The following is a 21,477-nucleotide window of genomic DNA, read 5'->3' as shown; positions in this document are numbered from 1 at the left end:
GCGTAGATTGCTTGCAGATTGTATTCTGCTTATCGATCTGCTCAGTCATTCTTTTCTTTTTTAAGTTTGCGGATTGAAGGTTATGAACAGTACAGAGGCTTTTCATAGAACTTCTTTGTGTTTTTTTCTAATACATATTTGTATTGCTTTAACAGATCGTGAGAACCAGTCAATTCTTATCACGTAAGTGTTTACTCACGTTTTATTCTTCAATGCAATTTGAATGCCAATCACATCTTTGCTCTGCTGTTTATCTGGGCCAAAGTTATATAATCCTATAATGATTATTATTCCTTTTTCATGTGCTGCATGCCTCCTTGGTTCTAAGGCACCGGTAATTTTAGAAATATCTCTATAATTGCAGAGAAATAGAGAGGGGTGATGGGGCAAAGAGCCAAGAGAGAGTGGGGACAATTTAGAGTTTGCTAGAGCAGAGGCACAGTGACCCCACCCTTCCAAACTCAGCATTCTTCCACTCTGTTTACATCAAGAGGAAGCATTGGGTTTACAAACGCAGACACTCAGATAGCTCCACCAGCGTAAACCCTTGACCTGATGGCTGGTCCACCAAAGTACTCTCAGTTGAGACTGACAGTACTCTACCCTATGTAGGGCAGGGTGAACGTCACTTGTATTCCCTATCCGGGACCGCCATGTGAGGCATGGTTGTCACTGGTAGGGAAAATGCACAATGGCTCCCATGCACAGTGAGAAATCTCTCTGTGTGCATGGCCATTATTTATGTTTGCTGAAAACAAGCTCCTGCAGCAACATAACAAATATGGCCCTGCTTTGCAAAACTTTAATGACCTCACAATGGGGGCTCCACTGAAAGCACTTACATCCCTGTCTGATGGCTGGGATCTCCAAATATGGAGACAGCTCCTTTGCTAGAGAGCTGAGGCCTCCGATGACTTGGCAAGCCGGTGAACCGCCAGCCCTACTCTATATCAGGCTCAGAGTTCGGACATTGTTGTTGATGCTTCTTGCTGAGCCTGTTTTTTACTGTAGTCTTTCGGTCAGTAGAAGGGATATGAGCAATGACTTGGTTATGCTCTGGTGTTGGTGGGAGTAAGTTGTCGGCTTCCTTTCTTTTTCACACTGAAGTAAGAGTACAGTGCCCATTGGGCTCTTGATATGAACCAATCCGTGCTAATACAATCTGTAAATATGTGACTATTTATAATGTATGCATGACATCAGGAATATTCCATTACTGGGCTTTCCTTTCTACACATCGTTGTTTTGGGGTGTGTTAGTACAATTGGTGCATCTGAAGTGCACCAAGAACACAACTCTCAAAATGCATTAAGTTATCAAAAGAGAGCCCTGGACTGGAAACTGGTGTCTGGTGTCATGGAGGCATCTGCTAACCTTAGTTTTAATGCCATTCTTTAAGTTTCATTTGAAGATGTGGGGGCCGTATCATGATTCCATTCTGCACTTAGATCAACTTTTAGTTGCTAGTTATTTTTGCTTAGTTGGTTAAGTAAAATGCTGCATACTCAATATTTCAAGAAAGACTGGTGTGGGCATAGGGATTAAAGATCAATGCCATCAGTTTCATCTGAAGCCTCACATCTTTCTTCATGCCTCTGTTTGCATTGCTCAACTCCAGAAGCACATGCTAGAGGCTTCCTGTAACCAATCTGAGACAGTAGAGTTAGATGGAATCTTGTCTTCTAAGCCCCCAAATATGTTTCAGCAACACAGGCTGATACAGAGAAGGGTTAGAGAACCGGTTGTAACAGAGAATGATCAGGGTATATGACTCTCACTCCACACTGGTCACTACAAGAAGGACTGAGTGACCTGACCTTAACTCTTCTGGTCAATTAACCATGCATGCCCTCACATTGTGGGGAAATACTTAAATTGCCTGCTCAGAGCCTGTGTGGCCTAATCACTGTGACTAAGTGAATAAGAAGCAGACCTGTGGGTCTGACCTTCAGAAATAAAATGATTTTCTAAGTTACATCCACAGTGCTTTGCAGCACCATCATTCAAGAACATGTTCTGCTGCACCATTCCCTGGGAATATCATTTCCTTTGCCAGTTGTACTTTTTATGCCCAAATAATTTACTAATGTAAACATTGTTTTAGCAACAATTCTAAGTAGCATTATTCAGGGAGGTTATTTGTTATCTCTCAACATTTTGCTGGAATAATTCCCATGTAATAGTATTTCTGGGGTGAAGCTATCTTGTCAACTTATTCTGAGAGCAATTAACACTCTTTTGCAATAGTTTTTCTCCCATTATATAGTGATTTGTGTTTGAATTACACCTGTAAGTGCTCTGCATAGCAAGCAAAATTTGCATTGCAGATCAATTAATTAAAATGTTTTGTACTACAAATGGTAAATGTTTAACAAACATATTAACCCTCATGCAAAGAAGGATCTGATTTCTGGATTCAGTTAACATAGTCAAGTTCACATTCACACAGCTAGTTACAACTATGAACTTCAAAACTGGATGAAGGTCTTCTGCTATAATATTGCTGAATATCATGTTGAATGTCATCACTGTAATCAATTAAGCCATTTGTGTTATCGTCAATTATGTTTTTCATTATTTCATTTGAAGTGTAGTATATTGCCCTAATGGGGGTGTTTGGAACATTTGTGGTGTTCAAAATTAGAGTTCCTCCAGTGGAACTGGATGAAATTCATAATGTTTCAATGTATGAAATTGTGAGATTTTTTTTTCTTCGCCCAGTGAAATTATCCTGTTTATTGAGAAAATTGCTCCCTAAATTCAATTTGTTGTTTTCTACTCAAAATAAGTAAAAATAACTTTGAAGGAGTTGCTCCAAAAAGTACATGTGAGTGCTTTTTCTCCCACAAGCATTGTTTTTGAGGGTTAGTAGTCACTCAATTGTTTAATAAAATGTGAATATAACATGAAGTTTCTCCAAATTTCAGGAAATTTTCAGAGGTGAAGTCTAATGATTTAGTACAACCCTCTCGCTTTCTTAACCAATATATATCAATGCATGAGATATTTTCAAAATTAATTGCTTGGCTTTGTAACAATTATGTGCTACGTCTAAAAAAAGATTGTTTGGATTCCGCCATATAGCTTCCTGCTATTAGAATTTTTTCAAGATATGGTCTTCCATTTTCAGCACTCTAAGATACATCCAATTATTAAATTTGTTTACTTTTTATCACAGTGGAGAATCCGGTGCTGGAAAGACTGTCAATACAAAACGTGTCATCCAATACTTTGCAACAATTGCAGCTGTTGGGGATGTGGCCAAAAAGAAGAAGGAGGAAGCAGTTGGCTTAAAGGTATCTCACCTCTTAGTTTTAGTAATTCCTAACACTTCATTAGCAAAGATCAATGCGCATAAAAACTGCATTTGCATTACAAGAATCAATAACATTAACAAATTGCAGTTGAAATTAAAAAGGTGAATTTAGTAGTATCAGAAGTATTATGAAGTACCTAGTAATCCATAGTGTCTGGTTAGTATTTCCTCCCATTTTCTGTGAAAAAGACTGTATAAAGATGAGGTTTGAGTCGATCCAAATGGCAGAGATCGAGGGATTTTGGGAAGAGGTTCACAGAGAGAGCCGACTTCTTAGTTTAAGCCATAGGTAAATTGATACTGTGCATCATGTTATATTTTAAAGTCTGTACACTATATGGCCAGGGAGTCGCCGATGTCCCATGAATATGAATACTTACCATAACCCAAAGACCCCATGACACAACAATGCAATGAGCTCATTTCTTATTTCTTTGGGCTAGAGGTCATAAGACCCCTGGGCGTATTTATTATAATTTCTCACACAATAAAACACACATTTTCTAACCTTTTTACACAGTAACCACAATATTTACAATTTGCTTACAATTGTGACCTAGCCTTAACGGAGACTCTAGTACATGGAAATCACCTAATCATAACCAGGCTGTTCCTGTGCAACCAGCAAAAATATTCCATAACTGTTCTGAGTGAGATCAAGACTGCCTCTGCCCCTTCTTTTACCCCATTCCTATGTCCCAAAAGACAGGGGTCCTCCTTATGGGATGAGCCCACTTCCCTCTCCCCTCCCTAAGTGGATGTCTCAAACCTCTGAAATTCTTGTGCAGGGGGCCCGGTTGCCCTTAGGATACTTACCGTGGGCACCCCCTACACCCAGGTTTGTCGTCCTCCAAGAGCCTGTGCTAGGTTGTGCACAAATGCGACTGCATGGGTTGTGGATACGTAAGGACCGCATGTCAGCGACCGCCCAGAACACCCCTTGCCACCTACTTTTGACATGGTAGCATCACTCCTTGGAGAGTCCAGGGACGCAGATAACAAATTTGGTAAAACAGGATGCTGTAAAGGGCCCGAAGTGTCCCCACAATCTTGACCTGACCCGGCAAACTTAAATACGACAATTCAAGAAAAGCAAAATACCGCAACTGCTAAACCAAACGAAGAGATCCAAACAAACATTATTAAATACCACACCTATGTCATGATCAATCACTAGCACAATACTTACCCTGTTATCATTAAAAAAAACCTTCTTCGCCCGACCCCTATTAGCACCCCAGTGGGCCCCTTGCTCTGGGGATGGTGGGTGGGTATTAGCTCGAACCCGCGCGGCTCGCAGCAGGGCAGTACCGAGTGGAGGAGGCCCTCAAACTGCCGGCAGCACGTGGTTCCTGCGGGGGGTGGTGTGGCATCCAAACGGCGACCGAGTCTTCTCAGGCCACGGGCAGGAAACAAGAGATGCCTAAATAGGGGCAGGACCAACATACACTGTCCTGGAAGCATTTAGTGCTTCCGGGGCAGCGGCCGCGGATAGCCAATTAGGGCAATCCCTCACAGACAAGACAGGGCGGCCACGCCTGTTTGTGCCGCTGGCCCCCTGCTCCCCGCCATATTGTTGGCTCTCCCGAGGTGGGGAGAGTCTCTGTTAAATAACTCAGCCCTAAGTATTCTGTGTCCCATGAGGATATTTTGGATGTATAATGTGTGAAGGCTAGTACATGCACTTTATTAACAAGAGTGGATTTGAGAATGTTAAGTACATTAGTCAAGTGTTTTTTAATGTATTGTTTTTTATGTCAAATTTGCAATTGGCCCATAATAGGAAAATATGTATAAGTTACTCTTTAGTGAATTATTGAAATGCTTGGAAGATTTGTTAAAGTCAATAATAAACATATATTTGAATTGAAAATACATAGCCAATTATAAAAAAACAATTATAAATAGGGTTTGTTTAATTCTGTTGAGACATCATTTTTCAAGTGATATTTGATTAACTAAAACCATCAACAAAATCATAATTTTATTTATTAAACACAAAGTTTAGGTTCAGGGTACAATCACTCTAAGACTTGCAAAGTAACGTTTTCTATGATGTTATTGATATGGCAAAATCTACATAATAGTTAGAGAAATTAAACTAGGTAATGTGTTTTTCAAATGATTACAACATATGGTAACATATTACAATTTTTACTTGTTCATAAAAAAGATTGTGAACTTCACATAAAAAGCAGCAATTTCTTCAGTTGGTTTAAAAAAAGGGCCCGTTTTAGAATAAAAAAATTAGAGCTAATATGAGTAATGTTTTTGTAAAGATTGGTAATTGTATGACAATAGTTCCAGAGACAATATGTATAGGTATCATTTCAACCAGTCACTGTATTTGAAACTAGTGTCAAATGTATGTACTAAAAGTATTGTTTAGTGATTTGATGATAAGGCTCCATACATGTCATAGATAAATGTTACATATTTTTTATAATTTGTTCTCTATTGTTTTGCTAGCTGTTATCTGCAACAAGATTATTGTAACATATATTTGTAATACTTTTAAGGGTACATTGGAAGATCAAATCATTTCAGCTAACCCACTCTTGGAAGCTTTTGGGAATGCCAAGACCGTGAGAAATGACAACTCATCACGATTTGTAAGTTCACCATGCAAACCAAATCTGAATTGTATAGTTTCTGTGAGCAATTCTCAGAATAAGACGGTGGAGGGGGGCACTGTAGGGGGCATAGCACCCACAAAAATGATTAAACATTTAAATTAGGAAACCATTTGAAACATCTTTATACAGCATACAGCCAAAAGCCACATGCTTTGCATCAATTTGATTTCATATGTGTATTAGTGCCATAAGATACCTTTTAAAGAGATGCTTTGATAGAGGTTTGACAAGGGCAATTGTATTTTTAAATCCTTTCCCAGGCGCCTTTTCGAGTATCCCATGATTAAACAGAGAAAGAAACAATAATTTTGGGACCAGAATTAGGCCACAATTATTCTATGACATGTTATGATTTTATGATACCTGACCCAATATACTCAATCAATCAGTCAATCAATCAATCAATCAATCAATCAATCAATCAATACCCTTTATCCGATTTTAAAGATAAGATTATATAAGTCAAGTACAAAACGATACAATAAATACACGGAAGCAGCAATACAGAATTGATGAGGTCACAGTTTACCCAGCTTCAGAACGCCTGAGAGATACCATGATAAAAAATACCAGACTCTGGGGGGGGTAGATATGTGGTAAATAAAATAAATATTACCTGACTGAATTTCATGCGGAATCTTAAATTAAAGTAAAATAGCTCAAAATAACGAGAGGCAGAATCCGTGGTATAAGAGGTTTTCTAATGGGCTTTATTCCATTCAAAATGGCCGACTCGAGTCGCGGCCCTCAGGTTCCGTCACCACGAAGGTTCAGGAAGTGAAGTACAATAATTTATTAACAGACATGTATTTTTATAATAAGTACATTACAATGAAACGAATGTAGAAGGCGTAACATTTGATAAGAAAAATGACGTGACAGTGACATAATCGAAACTAGGCGTAATAAGGAATAAAAGAAACATGATTGGTTAGAATTATCAGGCATAGGTGGATCTATAAGATAATACTTGGCATAGATGCGCGCGCGGCAGCATGACGTGTAATTGACGTGCAACTAGGGGGTGAAGGGGACTTGACATTTAGCTCTACATGTGGAGACGAGAAGTCTGGGGTCAAGTCATCCTAATCCCAAATCATATCTAACATCCTATGTTTAAAGAACTATGTTATCCACAAGGAAGGACTCTCGGACAGAATCTATTCTATACTGACTGTGTGCGTGTACAAGCGTCTAAGTGTCTATATGAGATGCGAGGGGCAGAAAACTTTCCATGGCAACAGGACTATGAATCACTTGCAGGAGGACGGAAAGGCTGAGTCCTTTGCTTGTGAGCTAAAGGAAATGTTTACCTAAATCACAGGACAGGAATGCATCGGCTGGAGAGCAAAATAGATAATTCGAAGGTGAAATACAACTTCTTGGCAGACAGGCGAAAACTGGCCGAGGCAGGCACCGTTAGCTGCACAGGGAGTAGGACAAAGTTCATGGATACAGATGCGAGCTCAAGCTGAAGCTGTCAGAGACAGAGAGCAGGGAAAGGCTTTGAGGACAGAATCGGGCCTACTCGCCTGAACTGTAAAAATGGAGTAACTTAGCCATATAAAGTCGGTGGCCTTTCCTATTTAGGAATTAACTATCCGGCCCATTGATGGCGGATCTGACAGAGAACATGTTGACGGTGGCCGCACATGTATTTGCGTCTTCAAAACTGGAACTGGAGAGAACATACATGTACTTGTAACATGCATATAGAACCGTTGGGGTCCAAGATAGGGGACATAACTGATCAGGAAAATCCACATTTCCACAGATAAAAACTGTAAAAATAATAGCAGTGGGCTCACTTGATTAAAATTCATAGATAGCAAAAAGGGGTGTAAAAATTTGTGATACGAATTACTATACCTAGGGCAGATCATGACTATATGCAAAGTATCAGTGATGGAGACATTATCTCCTATACATCCAGTTAAACCAGAATCTTTGTAGCAGCAACAGCTGGGGGATATATGCAGTGGAAAGAAGACTGAGCCTAAAATGGCTTCAATGGTAGCTAGACATATTAATATTTAGATAAGGTTCCATGCCACTCATAGTTTTGACCAATATAGAGTGACGTACTGAGTACTTGCTACCACCTTGCCACTAAAGGCCCGTTTAACCCAAGTAAAACCAGTTTTAACGATACAACCTGATTCAAAGAAAAGCTCAGGCCTCCCAAGGGTTTTCAGGCTAGATGAGATATAATACAGCTAGGGGGTTTGTAACGAATTATCCAAGGAAATGCAATCATAAACAATCTATTAAACCCCAGCTTGACCCTTAATCCTAACTGAAAGCCAGAGAAGCTAGAGCGAAGGGGAATAAAGTCAGAAACGTAACCGGTGCCCATTTCTTCGTGGGCTACCTCACTGGGTGTACTTTGTAGGATCATTAAGAGCTCCCTAAAACACTTGTTTTCTGCTAATTGGATGGAAGCAATGGGCCCGTAGCCCAAACCCATAAATGTATACGGGAATGCATTTAGCTTTGAAAATATTCAAAACTGTCTTAAAATGAGTGTGCCCTAGCCACAAGAAAAATTACTAATGCTATCGATAGCCCTGTTGAAGAACATTATGTTGTGGTTAATCAGCGGGTACCAATTAAGACAGGAATCCAATTGGATGCCCATGTATCGAAAATTGTCAAACTTGCTGACATATTGCCCCTTCACCACAAATTTCTTGCTTTTATTCTTATTTGAGCTAAACACCATCACATGAGATTTTGAGAGATTAATGGAAAGATCAAGGCTTTTCATAAAACCATTAACAAGATCTAAAAGACATAGTAATCCCCTAGAAGTGCACACAATTAAAACCATGTAATTTGCATAAAGCAGAGCAGGGATCTGATGTCCTCCTGCCCTAGGAACATCCAAGGTTACTTCTGTTAAAACTGATTCCAAACAATTGATATAAAAAATGAACAAAAAAGGTGCAAGTATACAATCCTGCCAGACCCCATGCTTCAAGTTAAAGTGCGATGTGTATTCCCCATTGGCGCCGTATCTAACTGATACCGAAAGGCCATCGTGCAAATCACGCAAGAAAGTGACTAATGTGGGCTCAACCCCCATCCGCACCATCATTGGCCACAGCCGTCCGGGCCATAATCCTATATTGTGGATCGGGCAGAATGTTGTGCTCTTTCACTCAAGTACTCATAAAATCCTATTTCACCTGTAGGTTATCCTATTTTATCATTGGCTCTTTTGAAAGTATATCGCATAATTGACTTGACATGTATTGAATATGTGCACATGCTTCAGGGCAATAACAATACATTGCTTTAGAATAGTTTTGATGTACATTGTTCATGTTCTGAACTCTCGTTATGTGCTGAGTTTTGTCATGATTGTAACACCCTTTTTCCGCTGGTGGTACATTCCATCACCTTATACAATAGTTCGGGTAGAAGGGCGATCTGTACAGCTCGTGGGGGAATCAAACCTGCTTACCTGCCTTTTCATTGCACATCCACTACAATCCCTCACAGACTTAAGTGATAACAGAGTAAAGACAACCACTTCCAATCTGTAACCAGGTGCTGCCATTCCTTTTAATGGCTTGTTTGCCAGTTTATCTATGAAGATATGATTTATGCCCTGATGGAGCTGGATCTCTCTCATCGCTAAACTGCTACACATTCATTGATATATATCACGCAGCTAGAGTGGCAAGGCACGACTTTGATATTTTGCAAAATATGGGTATGTGAAATATTCTGGGGAAAGATTAAACCCAAGGATGTATTTCCTGCAGATGGTGTGATTTTCAGTGCAGCGAGATGATGTTCCATAAAAGTGGTCATTAAGTTAAGAAAGTAAACATCTTTTTTAAACTGAACTAATAAATAAACATTGCATTCGTGATGGAAAATGTTAAACTTGTGTCTTATCGTTTTTCACCTCATAACAGGGTAAATTCATTCGAATTCATTTCGGCACCACGGGGAAGCTGGCTTCTGCTGACATAGAAACGTGTAAGTTGCTTTTTTCTGTGTTGCTTACTTTAGTCTCTAAATTAGATCGTTGATTTGCTGTGAAGTGACAATGTTATATCTCTGCTGTAGATTTGCTGGAAAAGTCTAGAGTCACTTTCCAGTTGCAAGCTGAAAGAAGCTACCACATCTTTTACCAGATAACATCAAATAAGAAGCCTGAACTGATTGGTAAGTGATTGGGCATTCAAAGTCTATGATATAAAGTGCAATATTGTCCTATTTGCAAGTTGTCTGGAAATACCTATAGGTCTCTGTATGACTAAATGTACACACATGGAAACTGTCATTGTGTGAAATGTTATTTCTTTGCTATGAAACACAGCACACGTGAATCCACCAGTCTTGACATTAACATTGTTGCACACACTTGCTACTGGAATTGGAAATAGTGTGTTAACTGTGTGTCTGGGATGTTTGAGTAGTGTGTGAGTTGAATTCTTGTGTGTTGTGTTAATGCATCTAGTATGTGTTTGTGTTATACAGAGAGTGTGTGGTTAGCATTGAGTGGAGCATGATGTACAGGGTATAATGTCTATATGTGGGTTGTGTATGTGCACAATGAGGTGTAGGTGTGTTAATGACTGGTGGAAGTCATTGCACTTGGTGTTATATTGGAGGGACAGAGAGAGGGCTTTAGATTTTGCGTTGCACAGTCTGAGAATGTTAAAGAGGCAATGCCGCCTTCGGAGGAGCAGTTTTTATAGCTAAAGTATGATTTCTCTTAAGACAGATCTGGTGCTTTCAGGTGTGACTGTTATTTGATAAGGTCCATTGGCTAGTGTAAATGAATTCCACTGAAAGTGAGGATACAGTATTGAAGACAGACTTAGTGCCTGATTTACATCTTGGTGGATGAGATATCCGTCACCTCTGTGAGGAGTAACCTGTCCGCCAACATCTAAATCTGGCTCTTAGTTTCCAGGCTGAGATAGTGCACGGTTCCTAAATTGCAGTCATGTGGTCCAAAGCACGACAGCATGCGATACGGTGGACTGCATTGTATCGACCCTATTTGCCTAATCTGAGAATCCAGTCAGTAGAGTGTTAATATACTCAGTCCTAGAATGCAATGTGGGATGTAGTGATTAGTGGGTTACATGCATTTCTGGATCTTTCGTAGCAGATACAATAATTGGGCTGAAGGAGCAGTTATGTGGGGGTCACACCACAGTTTATATCCTAGCAGGAAACCTTATAAAAGTGCTTAGGAGACCAGTGAGGGGATGGCCTAGTTTGCTGCTAATTATCCTTACCAGGTTATGTGGTAAATCTTCATGACAAGGGTAACAAGAAAATGTATTTACTTTAAATGGAATAAGCCTGAGAAAAGGTCATGAAGCTCAACCTTTGTTTCTGAAGATCATTGTCTTGGAGTGAAGGTATATCTGTATATTTGGTATACCTTTGTGCTATGATTGCAGTGCAGACCAGGACTCACCAAACCCGACCCCCAGAGGCTCCAGTTAAAAGTTGGACAACATGGGCAACCGACTCAATCCCTCAGGCATCACACAGATCATTTGTATATGTTAAGTGTAAACTTTAGTATGGCTGATTGTTGATAGTAATCTAGAAAAGACTGGAGCCTACCCATTTACTAGTGGCATTGACCTGCTCCATTACCAATGTTGCATCTGTCTACATTTTAATCATAGCATTTGTAATCAATCATAGCATTTGTAAAGCACGCTACTTACCTGTGAGGGTCTCAAGGTGCTGGGGGGTGGGGGATGCTGCTGCTGCTCGAAGAGCCAGGTCTTGAGGAGTCATCTGAAGGACAGCAGGTCTTTGGTCTGCCGTAGGTGGATAGGGAGGGTGTTCCAGGTCTTGGCAACGAGGTGGGAGAACGATCTGCCGCCGGAGGTCACTCTTCGGATGCGGGGGACTGTGGCCAGGGCGAGGTCTGCCGAGCAGAGCTGGCGGGTGGGGGTGTAGAAGCTGAGTCGACTGTTGAGGTACGCTGGTCCGGTGTTGTGGAGTGCCTTGTGTGTGTGGGTGAGGAGCTTGAAGGTCATCCTCTTGTTGATGGGGAGCCAGTGTATGTCTCTAAGGTGGGGTGTGATGTGGCTGCAGTGAGGGATGTCAAGGATCAGGCGTGCAGAGGCGTTCTGGATGCGTTGAAGCCGTTTCAGGAGTTTGGCCGAGGCTCCTGCGTAGAGGGTGTTTCCGTAGTCCAGCCTGCTGCTGACGAGGGCCTGGGTGACCGTTCTTCTTGTTTCGGTGGGAATCCACCTGTAGATCTTGCAGAGCATGCGGAGGGTGTTGAAGCAGGAGGAGGAGACGGCGTTGACCTGCTTGGTCATTGAGAGGGTGGAGTCGAGGATGACCCCTAGGTTGCATGCGTGGTCGGTGGGCGTTGGAGCTGTTCCCAGTGCGGTCGACCACCAGGAGTCGTTCCAGGCTGAAGAGGATGAGGACCTCTGTCTTTTCGAGTTCGGCTTCAGTCGGCTGTTCCTCATAAATTGGGCGACAGCCTTCATTCCTTCGTGGAGGTTGGTTTTGGCGGTGTGGGGGTCCTTGGTGAGGGAGAGGATCAGCTGGGTGTCGTCGGCATAGGAGATAATGTTGAGGTCATGCAGTCGGGTGACGTGGGCGAATGGTGCCATGTAGATGTTGAACAGCGTTGGGCTGAGGGAAGAGCCCTGGGGTACGCCGCAGATGATCTCGGTGGCTTCGGAGCTGAAGGGGGGGGGGAGGAGGACGCTCTGTGTCCTGCCGGAGAGGAAGGAGGTGGTCCAGTCCAGGGCCTTCTCTTGGATCCCGGCGTCATGGAGGCGTGTTCGTAGTGTGCGGTGGCAGACCGTGTCGAATGCGTCTGACAGGTCCAGGAGGATGCGGGCCGCAGTTTCTCCGCTGTCTAGCAGGGTCCTGTTGTCATCTGTGGCGGCGTTGAGGGCAGTTTCGGTGCTGTGGTTGCTGCGGACCCCGGACTGGGACGGGTCTAGGATGCTGTTCTCCTCGAGGAAGCTGGTCAGTTGTTTGTTGACGGCCTTCTCGATGACATGTTGAGGCCGGATTTATGTCCATTGTGAGAAGTGTGGGCATGCTATTCGAATGGCATATAAAACCCTGAGAAAACAATGCAGGACAAACATCTCACCATTATCAGCTCCCACATCTCAGCTACCAAATAATGTCTATGTAGAGCTGAGTTCATGTGCGTAACAGGCTTGTACACATTACTAACGTGTCAGGAAATCTGCCTTCTTTTGTACATTGCTATATCGCCTTTTCTTCCTTTCAGACATGCTCCTTATTACCACCAATCCCTACGACTACCCGATGGTCAGTCACGGGCAGATCACTGTGGCCAGCATTGACGACAGCGAAGAACTGATGGCAACAGATGTAAGTACTCGATATCTCTGGGATTGTACACATGACCTGCTCAAGAGAGAACCATTGGGGATACGGGCAGTGGAGGCTGGCACGGATCGGGGGAGGCGGGACAGGGGGCGAGGAGGGGGTAACGGGATATAAAAAAAAAGAAAAAACGTACCCTACTGCCGTGTCTCTCCATCGTCTCTCCTAGTGTCGGGAATGGAACAGGAAGCAGCCAGGCTCCCCAGACCAATCACAATGCTGCAATGCAGCATTGTGATTGTTCTGAGTGCCGTAGTTCGGCCCTCAGCCAGGGACTGGGGGTCTGGCATGTTCTTCACGCAGGCTGTAATGCAGCCTGCATGGAGAACATGCGAAGTCCGTCTTGGGCTGGCCTAACAGTCATTGCATACTTAGGAGTGTGCTACCACTCCTACCCTGCCCTGCTCTGTGAGCAGAGCAGCCCTGTCCTATCGCGCAAAGCTGCAGCAGCAGGACAAAATAAAATGATAATAACTATGTTATTATCATTTTATATTTTCTTTCTTTCACTGCTTCAAAACAGTGGGGAGACACTCATCCGCCTTAGCGGAGGAGCCGCCACTGGATACAGGGGTCTTTAAAACAGCAAAATCTTGTTAAACACTACCTATGCAAGTATTGCATGCCTATGACCGTTTGCTGTGTAATGCTGACAGAGAAAGCAACAGTACTTTGACACAACATTAGGCTCATGATAGACACCAAGGCATTAATGTCGAGTTGCGGTTGTTCTGACCAGTGCTTGCTCCTGACTCCAGATGACTAGTTGTGGGGTAACCTTGCTTTCAATGATTTATCCACACACAGATTCCTCCACGTATGTATGAAGGAATGTCTATGGGAAGAAGAGGCAGAAAAGGGGAAACTGTGCAGAATTAGTTAAACGGATTTCATACTTAAGTTTTTTTTCCGAAACAACTCAGATTGAAGTGGTGAATTCACCCCGGGAAAAACGTAAAATGCAGGAATGGATTTACCGTGCAGCGATGTTACCGCACAGCCTTTCTGGCATCATTCCAGCCGCAATAAACTGTAAGCAGCGCAACACTAAAGTATATGGATAGCTGACTGGCACTTCGTATGCTCTTATTAGATTTAATCATTATAATCTGCGTCTATATCCAAAATGCTCATTTAACCCCTTCGCTGCGGCGGGAATTCCGCCGCAGCGCTGGGGGGTGCGGGGGGGGGGGCAGCGCGGTGGCGCTGTGCTCATGACGGAGCCACTCCGTCATGAGCCACGGTTGAGCTGTGCTCATGACGGAGCGGTTCCGTCATGACTCCGCCCAGTTGTGTTGTCCCCCCGCACAGGCGGGGAAACAGCGCCGCGTAGGCGGAGCGGCCGCCAACGGCCGTGGCATGACGGAACCGCTCCGTAATGAGCACACGGCAACCGTGGCTCATGACGGAGCGGTTCCGCCATGAGCGGGGAAGGGGTTAATGAGCCTTTCTAGCTATTACAACACTCGTTTGACATTAGCCCTCTGTCATGATGCCAGTATTTTCTTTTAAAAGTTTTCATTACTGATCTGCTGTACTAAAGCACATATAGGCCATCAGGGGGCCAAGTGTAGTAAAACAAAGGGAAACCTTATTTATCAGGTCTGATAAATAGCGTCTATTACATATGTTTTCCTAAAATGGGCAGAACATGGGTATTCTGTCACACTAACATTTCCATATCACAGAACTTTGGGCCTGGTCCTTCCTTTCAATTCTGTCAGGTTTGACCAGCCGGAAATTATTGGAGGGCAGACCAGGTGCAATAAAACATGCAAAACTCATAATTCTCATATGTGCGGTAGCAAGAGTTATAGAACATATCGGAAATTATCATACCATATTAATGATGGCCACAGTGTGTTTGATATGGCAATATACGTAATGTGCTATTTTGTTTTGCCATTTCTCTAATTGACATTATAGATATATATTGGACCTCAAACATCATAACGCAAGCAATGTTTAGATCAGACCTGAAACATTTTTGTTAAAACACAGCCCTATCCATGCTGTGCCACGCTGCCTCACTTTAAAAATGCAAACAGGCCCTTTCCAATAACGGTGTTGATTGTAACTTCTCCTTCCTCAGCTACTGAACAGATGTTCTGTCAAGTCTTGATGTTACATCTTGGTATGTGCTAAATTAAGCAAGGCAGGCAGTTATCTTTGACACCATCAGCAAGAAGATGCCGATTGCTCTTAGAAGCTTGACATCTGGGCCAATTTTCGGAGAGCTGCAACAAAATGCAATTTTTCCCTGGGCAGCAAAAGTCTTGAAACAGGTTCTGTTTATTACACAATTGAAGATAAGTATTCTTTAGTCGAGGGAGACTTGCTGCGTCCATTTTTATCACTTTCAACGTTGGCTGCATTTGACGAATATTCACTAAATTTAAACTAATGTATTAGGCCACAATGGAATTCTTATCCCAAATTTTGAGGAGATTGGTCATGGGGGACAGAAAGGTAAAGTAGGGACAACATTTTTTATGTTTGTGTTGGAAAGTGGGTTATGCCCAGGTGTAAGTACACTAACACTGTATAGCATCCAGTAAAGGTCTCAGTAAATCAGCCCCTGGCTCAACCCTTGGTAGCTGACAACAAGCAGTTAGGCCTAACTTAGGAGACAGGAGTGTAAAGCATTTAAAAACACCAATACATCAAATAAGTAACACATAACCCTCAATAAAAATTCCACACCAATTCATAAAAATAGGCAATATTGTTATAAACAAATAGACACCAAAACAACAAAAATCCAATGTAGGAATCCGAAGATGTGAATTTTTAAAGACTAACCCCTTTATAGTGCTTAAAAACCTATAGTGCCACACTGGGCACCTGGTCGCACTTGCCTGGGACAAAGTTTGAGACATACTGCGACAGAGCGATACACTAGGCTGGAGGCCCCGGTCAAAATTTTACCTTCACACTTAAATACTTTTCTGGAGCTTTTTATTCAGACTATCCACAACAGGCTGGATTCGGAGGGGGTTAGCCGCCTTGACTTTCCTTGAGGCCCTGTCAAATCCTGGAAGTCTGAAGCTCTGGAGCTTTCTGTGGGACGAACCTGAAAACCTATCTGGGTCGCGGTTGAAGGTAATTGGCTTGACTCTCAACATGGGGTCGGTCACCTCATGGAGCTTTTTCACAAAAGTTCTCCAAAGTTCTCCAAACTTCAGGAGGTGCTTCCTGAAGGTCTCCTTGTAAGTTCAAAGTGTTCAAATCACCAATACAAATGCCTGGAATCTCCTAGATGATCTCTAGGATATCTGTACTACAAATCCCTCAATACATCTGACAGATCCTTAAAAGTTCACCTGGAAGCACTAGGATGGGGACACTTTGTGGAGTTGATGCAGGTGGGCTCCCTTACCCTGTAGCTTGCAGGGAGTTCACTTCTTATTCTTAATCCTACTTGAAGGAAAGAATAGTCCCCAGGGATGTAGCACCAGATTTTGCAGCAGGCACAGTCATTCGGAGAGTGGGCCTTTGGGTGCAAATCCAGATTCCAGCACGGCAGTCCATCTTTTCCTTGTAGTTTCAGGCAGCAGATCTGAGCGACTATGCAGCTCTCACATATTTATTCAGTGTTCTGAGGTGACAAGCAGGGGGCACCTCTGTCCAAACAGATGTTGGGTGCCACCCAAAAGCATGCCAACTCCCTCCAAAGTGTGGCATCTTTTTGTCCCACAAAGCACTGCACTTCCAAAATCCAACATGGATGATTTCTCTCCAGAGGAGTAAGAGCTAGCTAAACCAACCCACAGTGTGGCTCATTGTCATTAGCTCTCCTACCACTGACCTCTGTAAATTCCTGCGCAAAGCCTGCCATCTGGCTGGGGCACTGGATGTGGAGGTAGTTACACCTGGTTTTCCTTACTGACCTGCTCTTTCTTTGAGCTCAGTTTAAATTACCCAGCCCTCTCTGCAGGACCCTTGCTCTCCAGCTGCAGAGCTCTCTCCATCAGATAACATCTACTCCGTCAAGCCACTTATCACATAATCAAACCAGCCTGGCTAACCCTTTTAATACTGACCAATCAGCAGAGAACACTAGAAGGCTGTATTTTGGCTTACAGAAGCGAAAGTTCCATAACTTCTCTTCTTTTCTAGTTATGATAAATTCAACAATGGCAAGTTGCATTTATCAACACCTTTTTTTTAGTCCTTGAATAATATTTTGCTCCTTTCCTAGCAAAAGTTATATCTACATAAAATATTGTAATGTTAGCATGGAGCTCAGTATCTACAATGGGGGAAAAATGACATGGGCAGTTTTTAACTCACCAGGGCACATAAAACATATTTTATTAGGGCCTTACTCAAGGTTACATGACCCCCACCCCTGGGACACCTTCAGGAGACCTGGAGGGTGCCTAATATGTAAAAATAAGGTAAATTATCACTTGTAAAGGGCCCATACCACCAAAGTCGAGTGTACACATAATTTCCTTTTAAAAACAGGCTGCCTTTAAAATGACAGCAGGCACTCAGCAGTTCACACATGCAAGTGCAAGAAATCTGCTGGGTATCTAAACATCCAAGTCTTATAACATAGTAGGGACTTACAGGTATTTGTAACCCCATAGCCCTATTATATAAGAGGGACTTATAGTGTCTGTTAATACCAATTGTAAGAATTTACTTTTAAAGACAGGCTGAAAGGTAGGACTGCCTTTTAAAGGACAGCAGGCACACAGCAGCGCAAACATGCAAGTGCATGAAATCTGCTGGGCCTCTAAACCTCCATGCCCCATTATATACTAGGGACTTAGGTAGATTGCACCCCCTGGCCCTATTATCTAATAGAGACTCATAGGGTCTGTCATTGCCAATAGTAAGTGTTCCCTATTACATTTTCCTTTTTACGCATAGCACTGGCACTGGGCGTGGTTAGCAGAGCCCACGGCACAGACAGAGACAGTTAACACCAGTATTATTCATCAGAAAAATGGGGGTGAACAAGGCAAAAGAATGACTTTCTAACAGTTTCCCATTCCAAGCTGAACTAAATCTGAACATTTAGCAATGGGAGGAGAAGTCATAATCTTAGAGAAGTTTAATCTTCCTCAAAGTCAAATCATCTGACCTGCATGTTAACCTAGTTTCTGTAAGTAATCCTTGGCTCTTCCTTAGCAACTTGGATCAAAGAGCAAAGAGCAAGGTTTTCCTCTGAGAAAATTCATGTGGTATGTGTACAAAAGTTGATTTTAAAACCAACTTTTTAACGTATGATCATCTTAAAGATAGGAAGCATGTGCATTCATTGGGATTATCTTGGCTCAAACGCATAACATGGAGGGTCCCAAGGCATGAAGATTTGCATTTAACCAACCTCCTTTAGCAGTCTGACTCTGCAGGTCCTTCTGGTCCCAGGCCCACCTACATTCCCTGAACACTCAGGTAACTCAGAGGAAGTTCCTAATGGGCAAACATAACCTTTCATCGGGCATGCACATCAAAGTATCCGAGCTGCGTGGTTCTGCACTGAGCATGGAGAATTCATGATGAGCTAAGGGTATCTTATCAAGACTTGCTTAAGGCTTCTTCGATAAAGTTCTTCCAGTAGGCAGGCTGAATTACATATTTTTGTGAATGGCAAGGCTCTAAACTGGCTCTAAACTGATTTTTGAACCATGTTCTGTTGTTACTGTCATCCACATCACGGACTGCATGGTTTTACTCTTCTGGAGACTTCGGAAATTTTCCTAAATCACTGAAGTCCATGTGTGGTGAGATGTTGGATATAGCACAATATACTTGTACTCTCCTTGCTTCATCATGTAGAACAGTGAGTTTAATTGTTTTATCTATTGTCTTTGTATAGCAGTCAAGCTGCACTTGGCTGAGATATATTATTTGTACAGATGCTAATTTGTGTATAGTTCTAAAAGTCTGTCTGTCCTAAAGTGTATAGCATCCTAGCAAATGGTTCATACTAAATGTGTTCCATGGATGTTTGCAGGAATGCATTAGTAATATATATTGCGATTCAACACAATAATGTTCTGATATTTATGCGATCTTTTTTTTTAACCTAGTCTGCTATTGACATCCTCGGCTTCACTTCAGAAGAGAAGATGGGCATTTACAAGCTAACTGGAGCTGTGATGCACTATGGCAACATGAAATTCAGACAGAAGGCCCGTGAAGAGCAGGGAGAGCCCGATGGTACAGAAGGTAAGCAGGATCCTGCTTTGTGCCGAGTGAAAAGTTCACTTTCTGTAGGGGCAGTGAGATTATGTGGAAGAGCTTTGACTTTCAACATTCCTAATTTTGGTAGCAAAGCCTCTCCACTATCCCCATGCTCATGATTCAAGAGTCTTATTGTTTAATTCATGAGTCACTAGTATTATCAATCCCATGAGGGGCAATCCCATAATCCTTTAATAACACTTGAACCTCTGGTGTTCTTGAACCATAAGCATATCTCGAGTCTTCTTGAATCCATGAGCAATAAATCTGTGGTGTTGCCAAAGTCATGAATCCAGAGCTTTCAGTGGCCTCAGACCCATGAGCAATGAATAACTAGGTTTCTCACTTTGATGAGCTATACCTGATTCCATTGATCCTGGTTGAAAAGATCTCTCACCTCCATGAGTCATGAGCCTCATGCATACATATTTCCTCGAGCCATTGTAAATTGCGATAGCAATAAGCCAAATAGATTATTTGCAAAGGAGGCACGAGTCTCCAGCTTTCGCAAAGATGTCTGCAATTAGTGGCCAGAGTTCCTAAAAGAATGGATCATGGGCCTCGGGGGTTTTCAAACACATTAACCATGTGTATCCAAAAGACTTGATCACATGGACCATTAGTTTACTGAAATCTCAATGCCAAGGGCCACAGCTCTTCTGGGATTTTAAACCCAGAAGCAAAATGTGAGCACCATTAACAAACTTCTGCTTCCTGAGTCTCCAGTTTTCTGAATCCCAGCAGATCCCCTTTGTGAATGTTGCCAAAATCGTTTTTTAGATGTAGGATCATGGGACCACTACCTACTCCTAAAAATGGTATGTGTAACTTTTCATTTTTTAACATATCTAGTTTTCCTTTAAGGAAAATGAGATGCACAAAAAAAAGATTGCTTTATTTAAAAAGCGCTCATTGACATGGTGGTCTGCTGACCCCAGCAGGCCACCCTACCTGTGATTATGGTCAGTCATAGTGGATCGCAATAGGCGACCTGCCTCATGAATATCGAGGAAGTGAGCCGAATCGCTACCCAAAATGATTTTGGGAACCGGCTGATTAGTACATATATCGGTTTGCAAAATACCAAAGCATTCTGTAGATGGTGCAGGTTGCAACCACTTTTACTGAATTCTTTTTAATACATTACAAATAAATAAATGCAAATTGCGAATCAGTATTAGTTGCAATTTACTGTCTGCACAGAGACAGTTCCTGTCTGGTGCTCAGTGAACATTTCCACTTTGCTCAATTGGAATTCTTAATAAGAACTAGAAACTAGAAATCAACGTTAGTCAAAGAGATGACCCTTAAGTCATTGAATACAATCAACAGACAGTTATTTCTGAGCAAACATAGACACTTATTTGGTCATAATCAGACCTCCTCTGCTAAACATGAAACTTAATGCACTTATGCATGTTCTGAAGTTATTGCTTGTTAAAACGTTGCATGTTTTTAAATGCAGCTGCCATCTGTGTGCCTGGGATGCGTATCCCTTGATGACTTCTAAGCTTCACATCACATTTGCATGGCACCATGGGCAAGGCACCTACTACGGAAACCGAGTATATTCAGCTATGATTTGACCAAGCTAGTTTGAGGTGCTCCTGATGTATATGTGGAATAATTGTGGGAATACCTTGTGTATATAGTGGATGCACATTCCACATAGTTCATTATTTCACTGGCTTTACTTATATCTGGTGTGTATTGATAGAGGAAGTGCATTCTGACAGAAAGTACTGTATATCTCTTCCCTCCATGCAGAGGCTGACAAAGCATCATACCTGATGGGTTTAAATTCAGCAGAGTTACTAAAAGGACTGTGCTACCCAAGAGTCAAGGTTGGGAATGAGTATGTAACCAAAGGCCAAACGGCAGAACAGGTAAGTGAAGGCATGGACCATGTTAAAAGATTATGTCTGAAGACTAATGCCTTGTGCAACTGGC

At 42.3% G+C, this 21,477-nt stretch overlaps 1 protein-coding gene across 3 annotated transcripts in view; it reads left to right on the top strand.

The window, feature by feature from the left end:
* LOC146809885 (myosin-3) overlaps positions 1–21,477 on the top strand; it is an 85,240-nt gene that overhangs the window by 9,642 nt on the left and 54,121 nt on the right. For all 3 annotated transcript variants that reach the window (XR_014966503.1, XR_014966502.1, XM_085616732.1), the window contains exons 6-13: positions 156–183; positions 3,179–3,296; positions 5,836–5,928; positions 9,879–9,942; positions 10,033–10,131; positions 13,208–13,311; positions 19,374–19,512; positions 21,295–21,413. Coding sequence is in view for 1 of the 3 variants with exons in the window: in XM_085616732.1 (XP_085472858.1) it covers positions 156–183; positions 3,179–3,296; positions 5,836–5,928; positions 9,879–9,942; positions 10,033–10,131; positions 13,208–13,311; positions 19,374–19,512; positions 21,295–21,413 (764 nt within the window). In the remaining 2 variants the exon portion in view is untranslated. The remainder of the gene's footprint in view (positions 1–155; positions 184–3,178; positions 3,297–5,835; positions 5,929–9,878; positions 9,943–10,032; positions 10,132–13,207; positions 13,312–19,373; positions 19,513–21,294; positions 21,414–21,477) is intronic.

The sequence above is a fragment of the Triturus cristatus genome, chromosome 7 (genome assembly GCF_964204655.1).
Source record: "Triturus cristatus chromosome 7, aTriCri1.1, whole genome shotgun sequence".
NCBI lineage: Eukaryota > Metazoa > Chordata > Amphibia > Caudata > Salamandridae > Triturus > Triturus cristatus.
The sequence above is the reverse complement of the archived record's forward strand: the minus strand, read 5'-3'. Positions and strand labels throughout refer to the sequence as shown.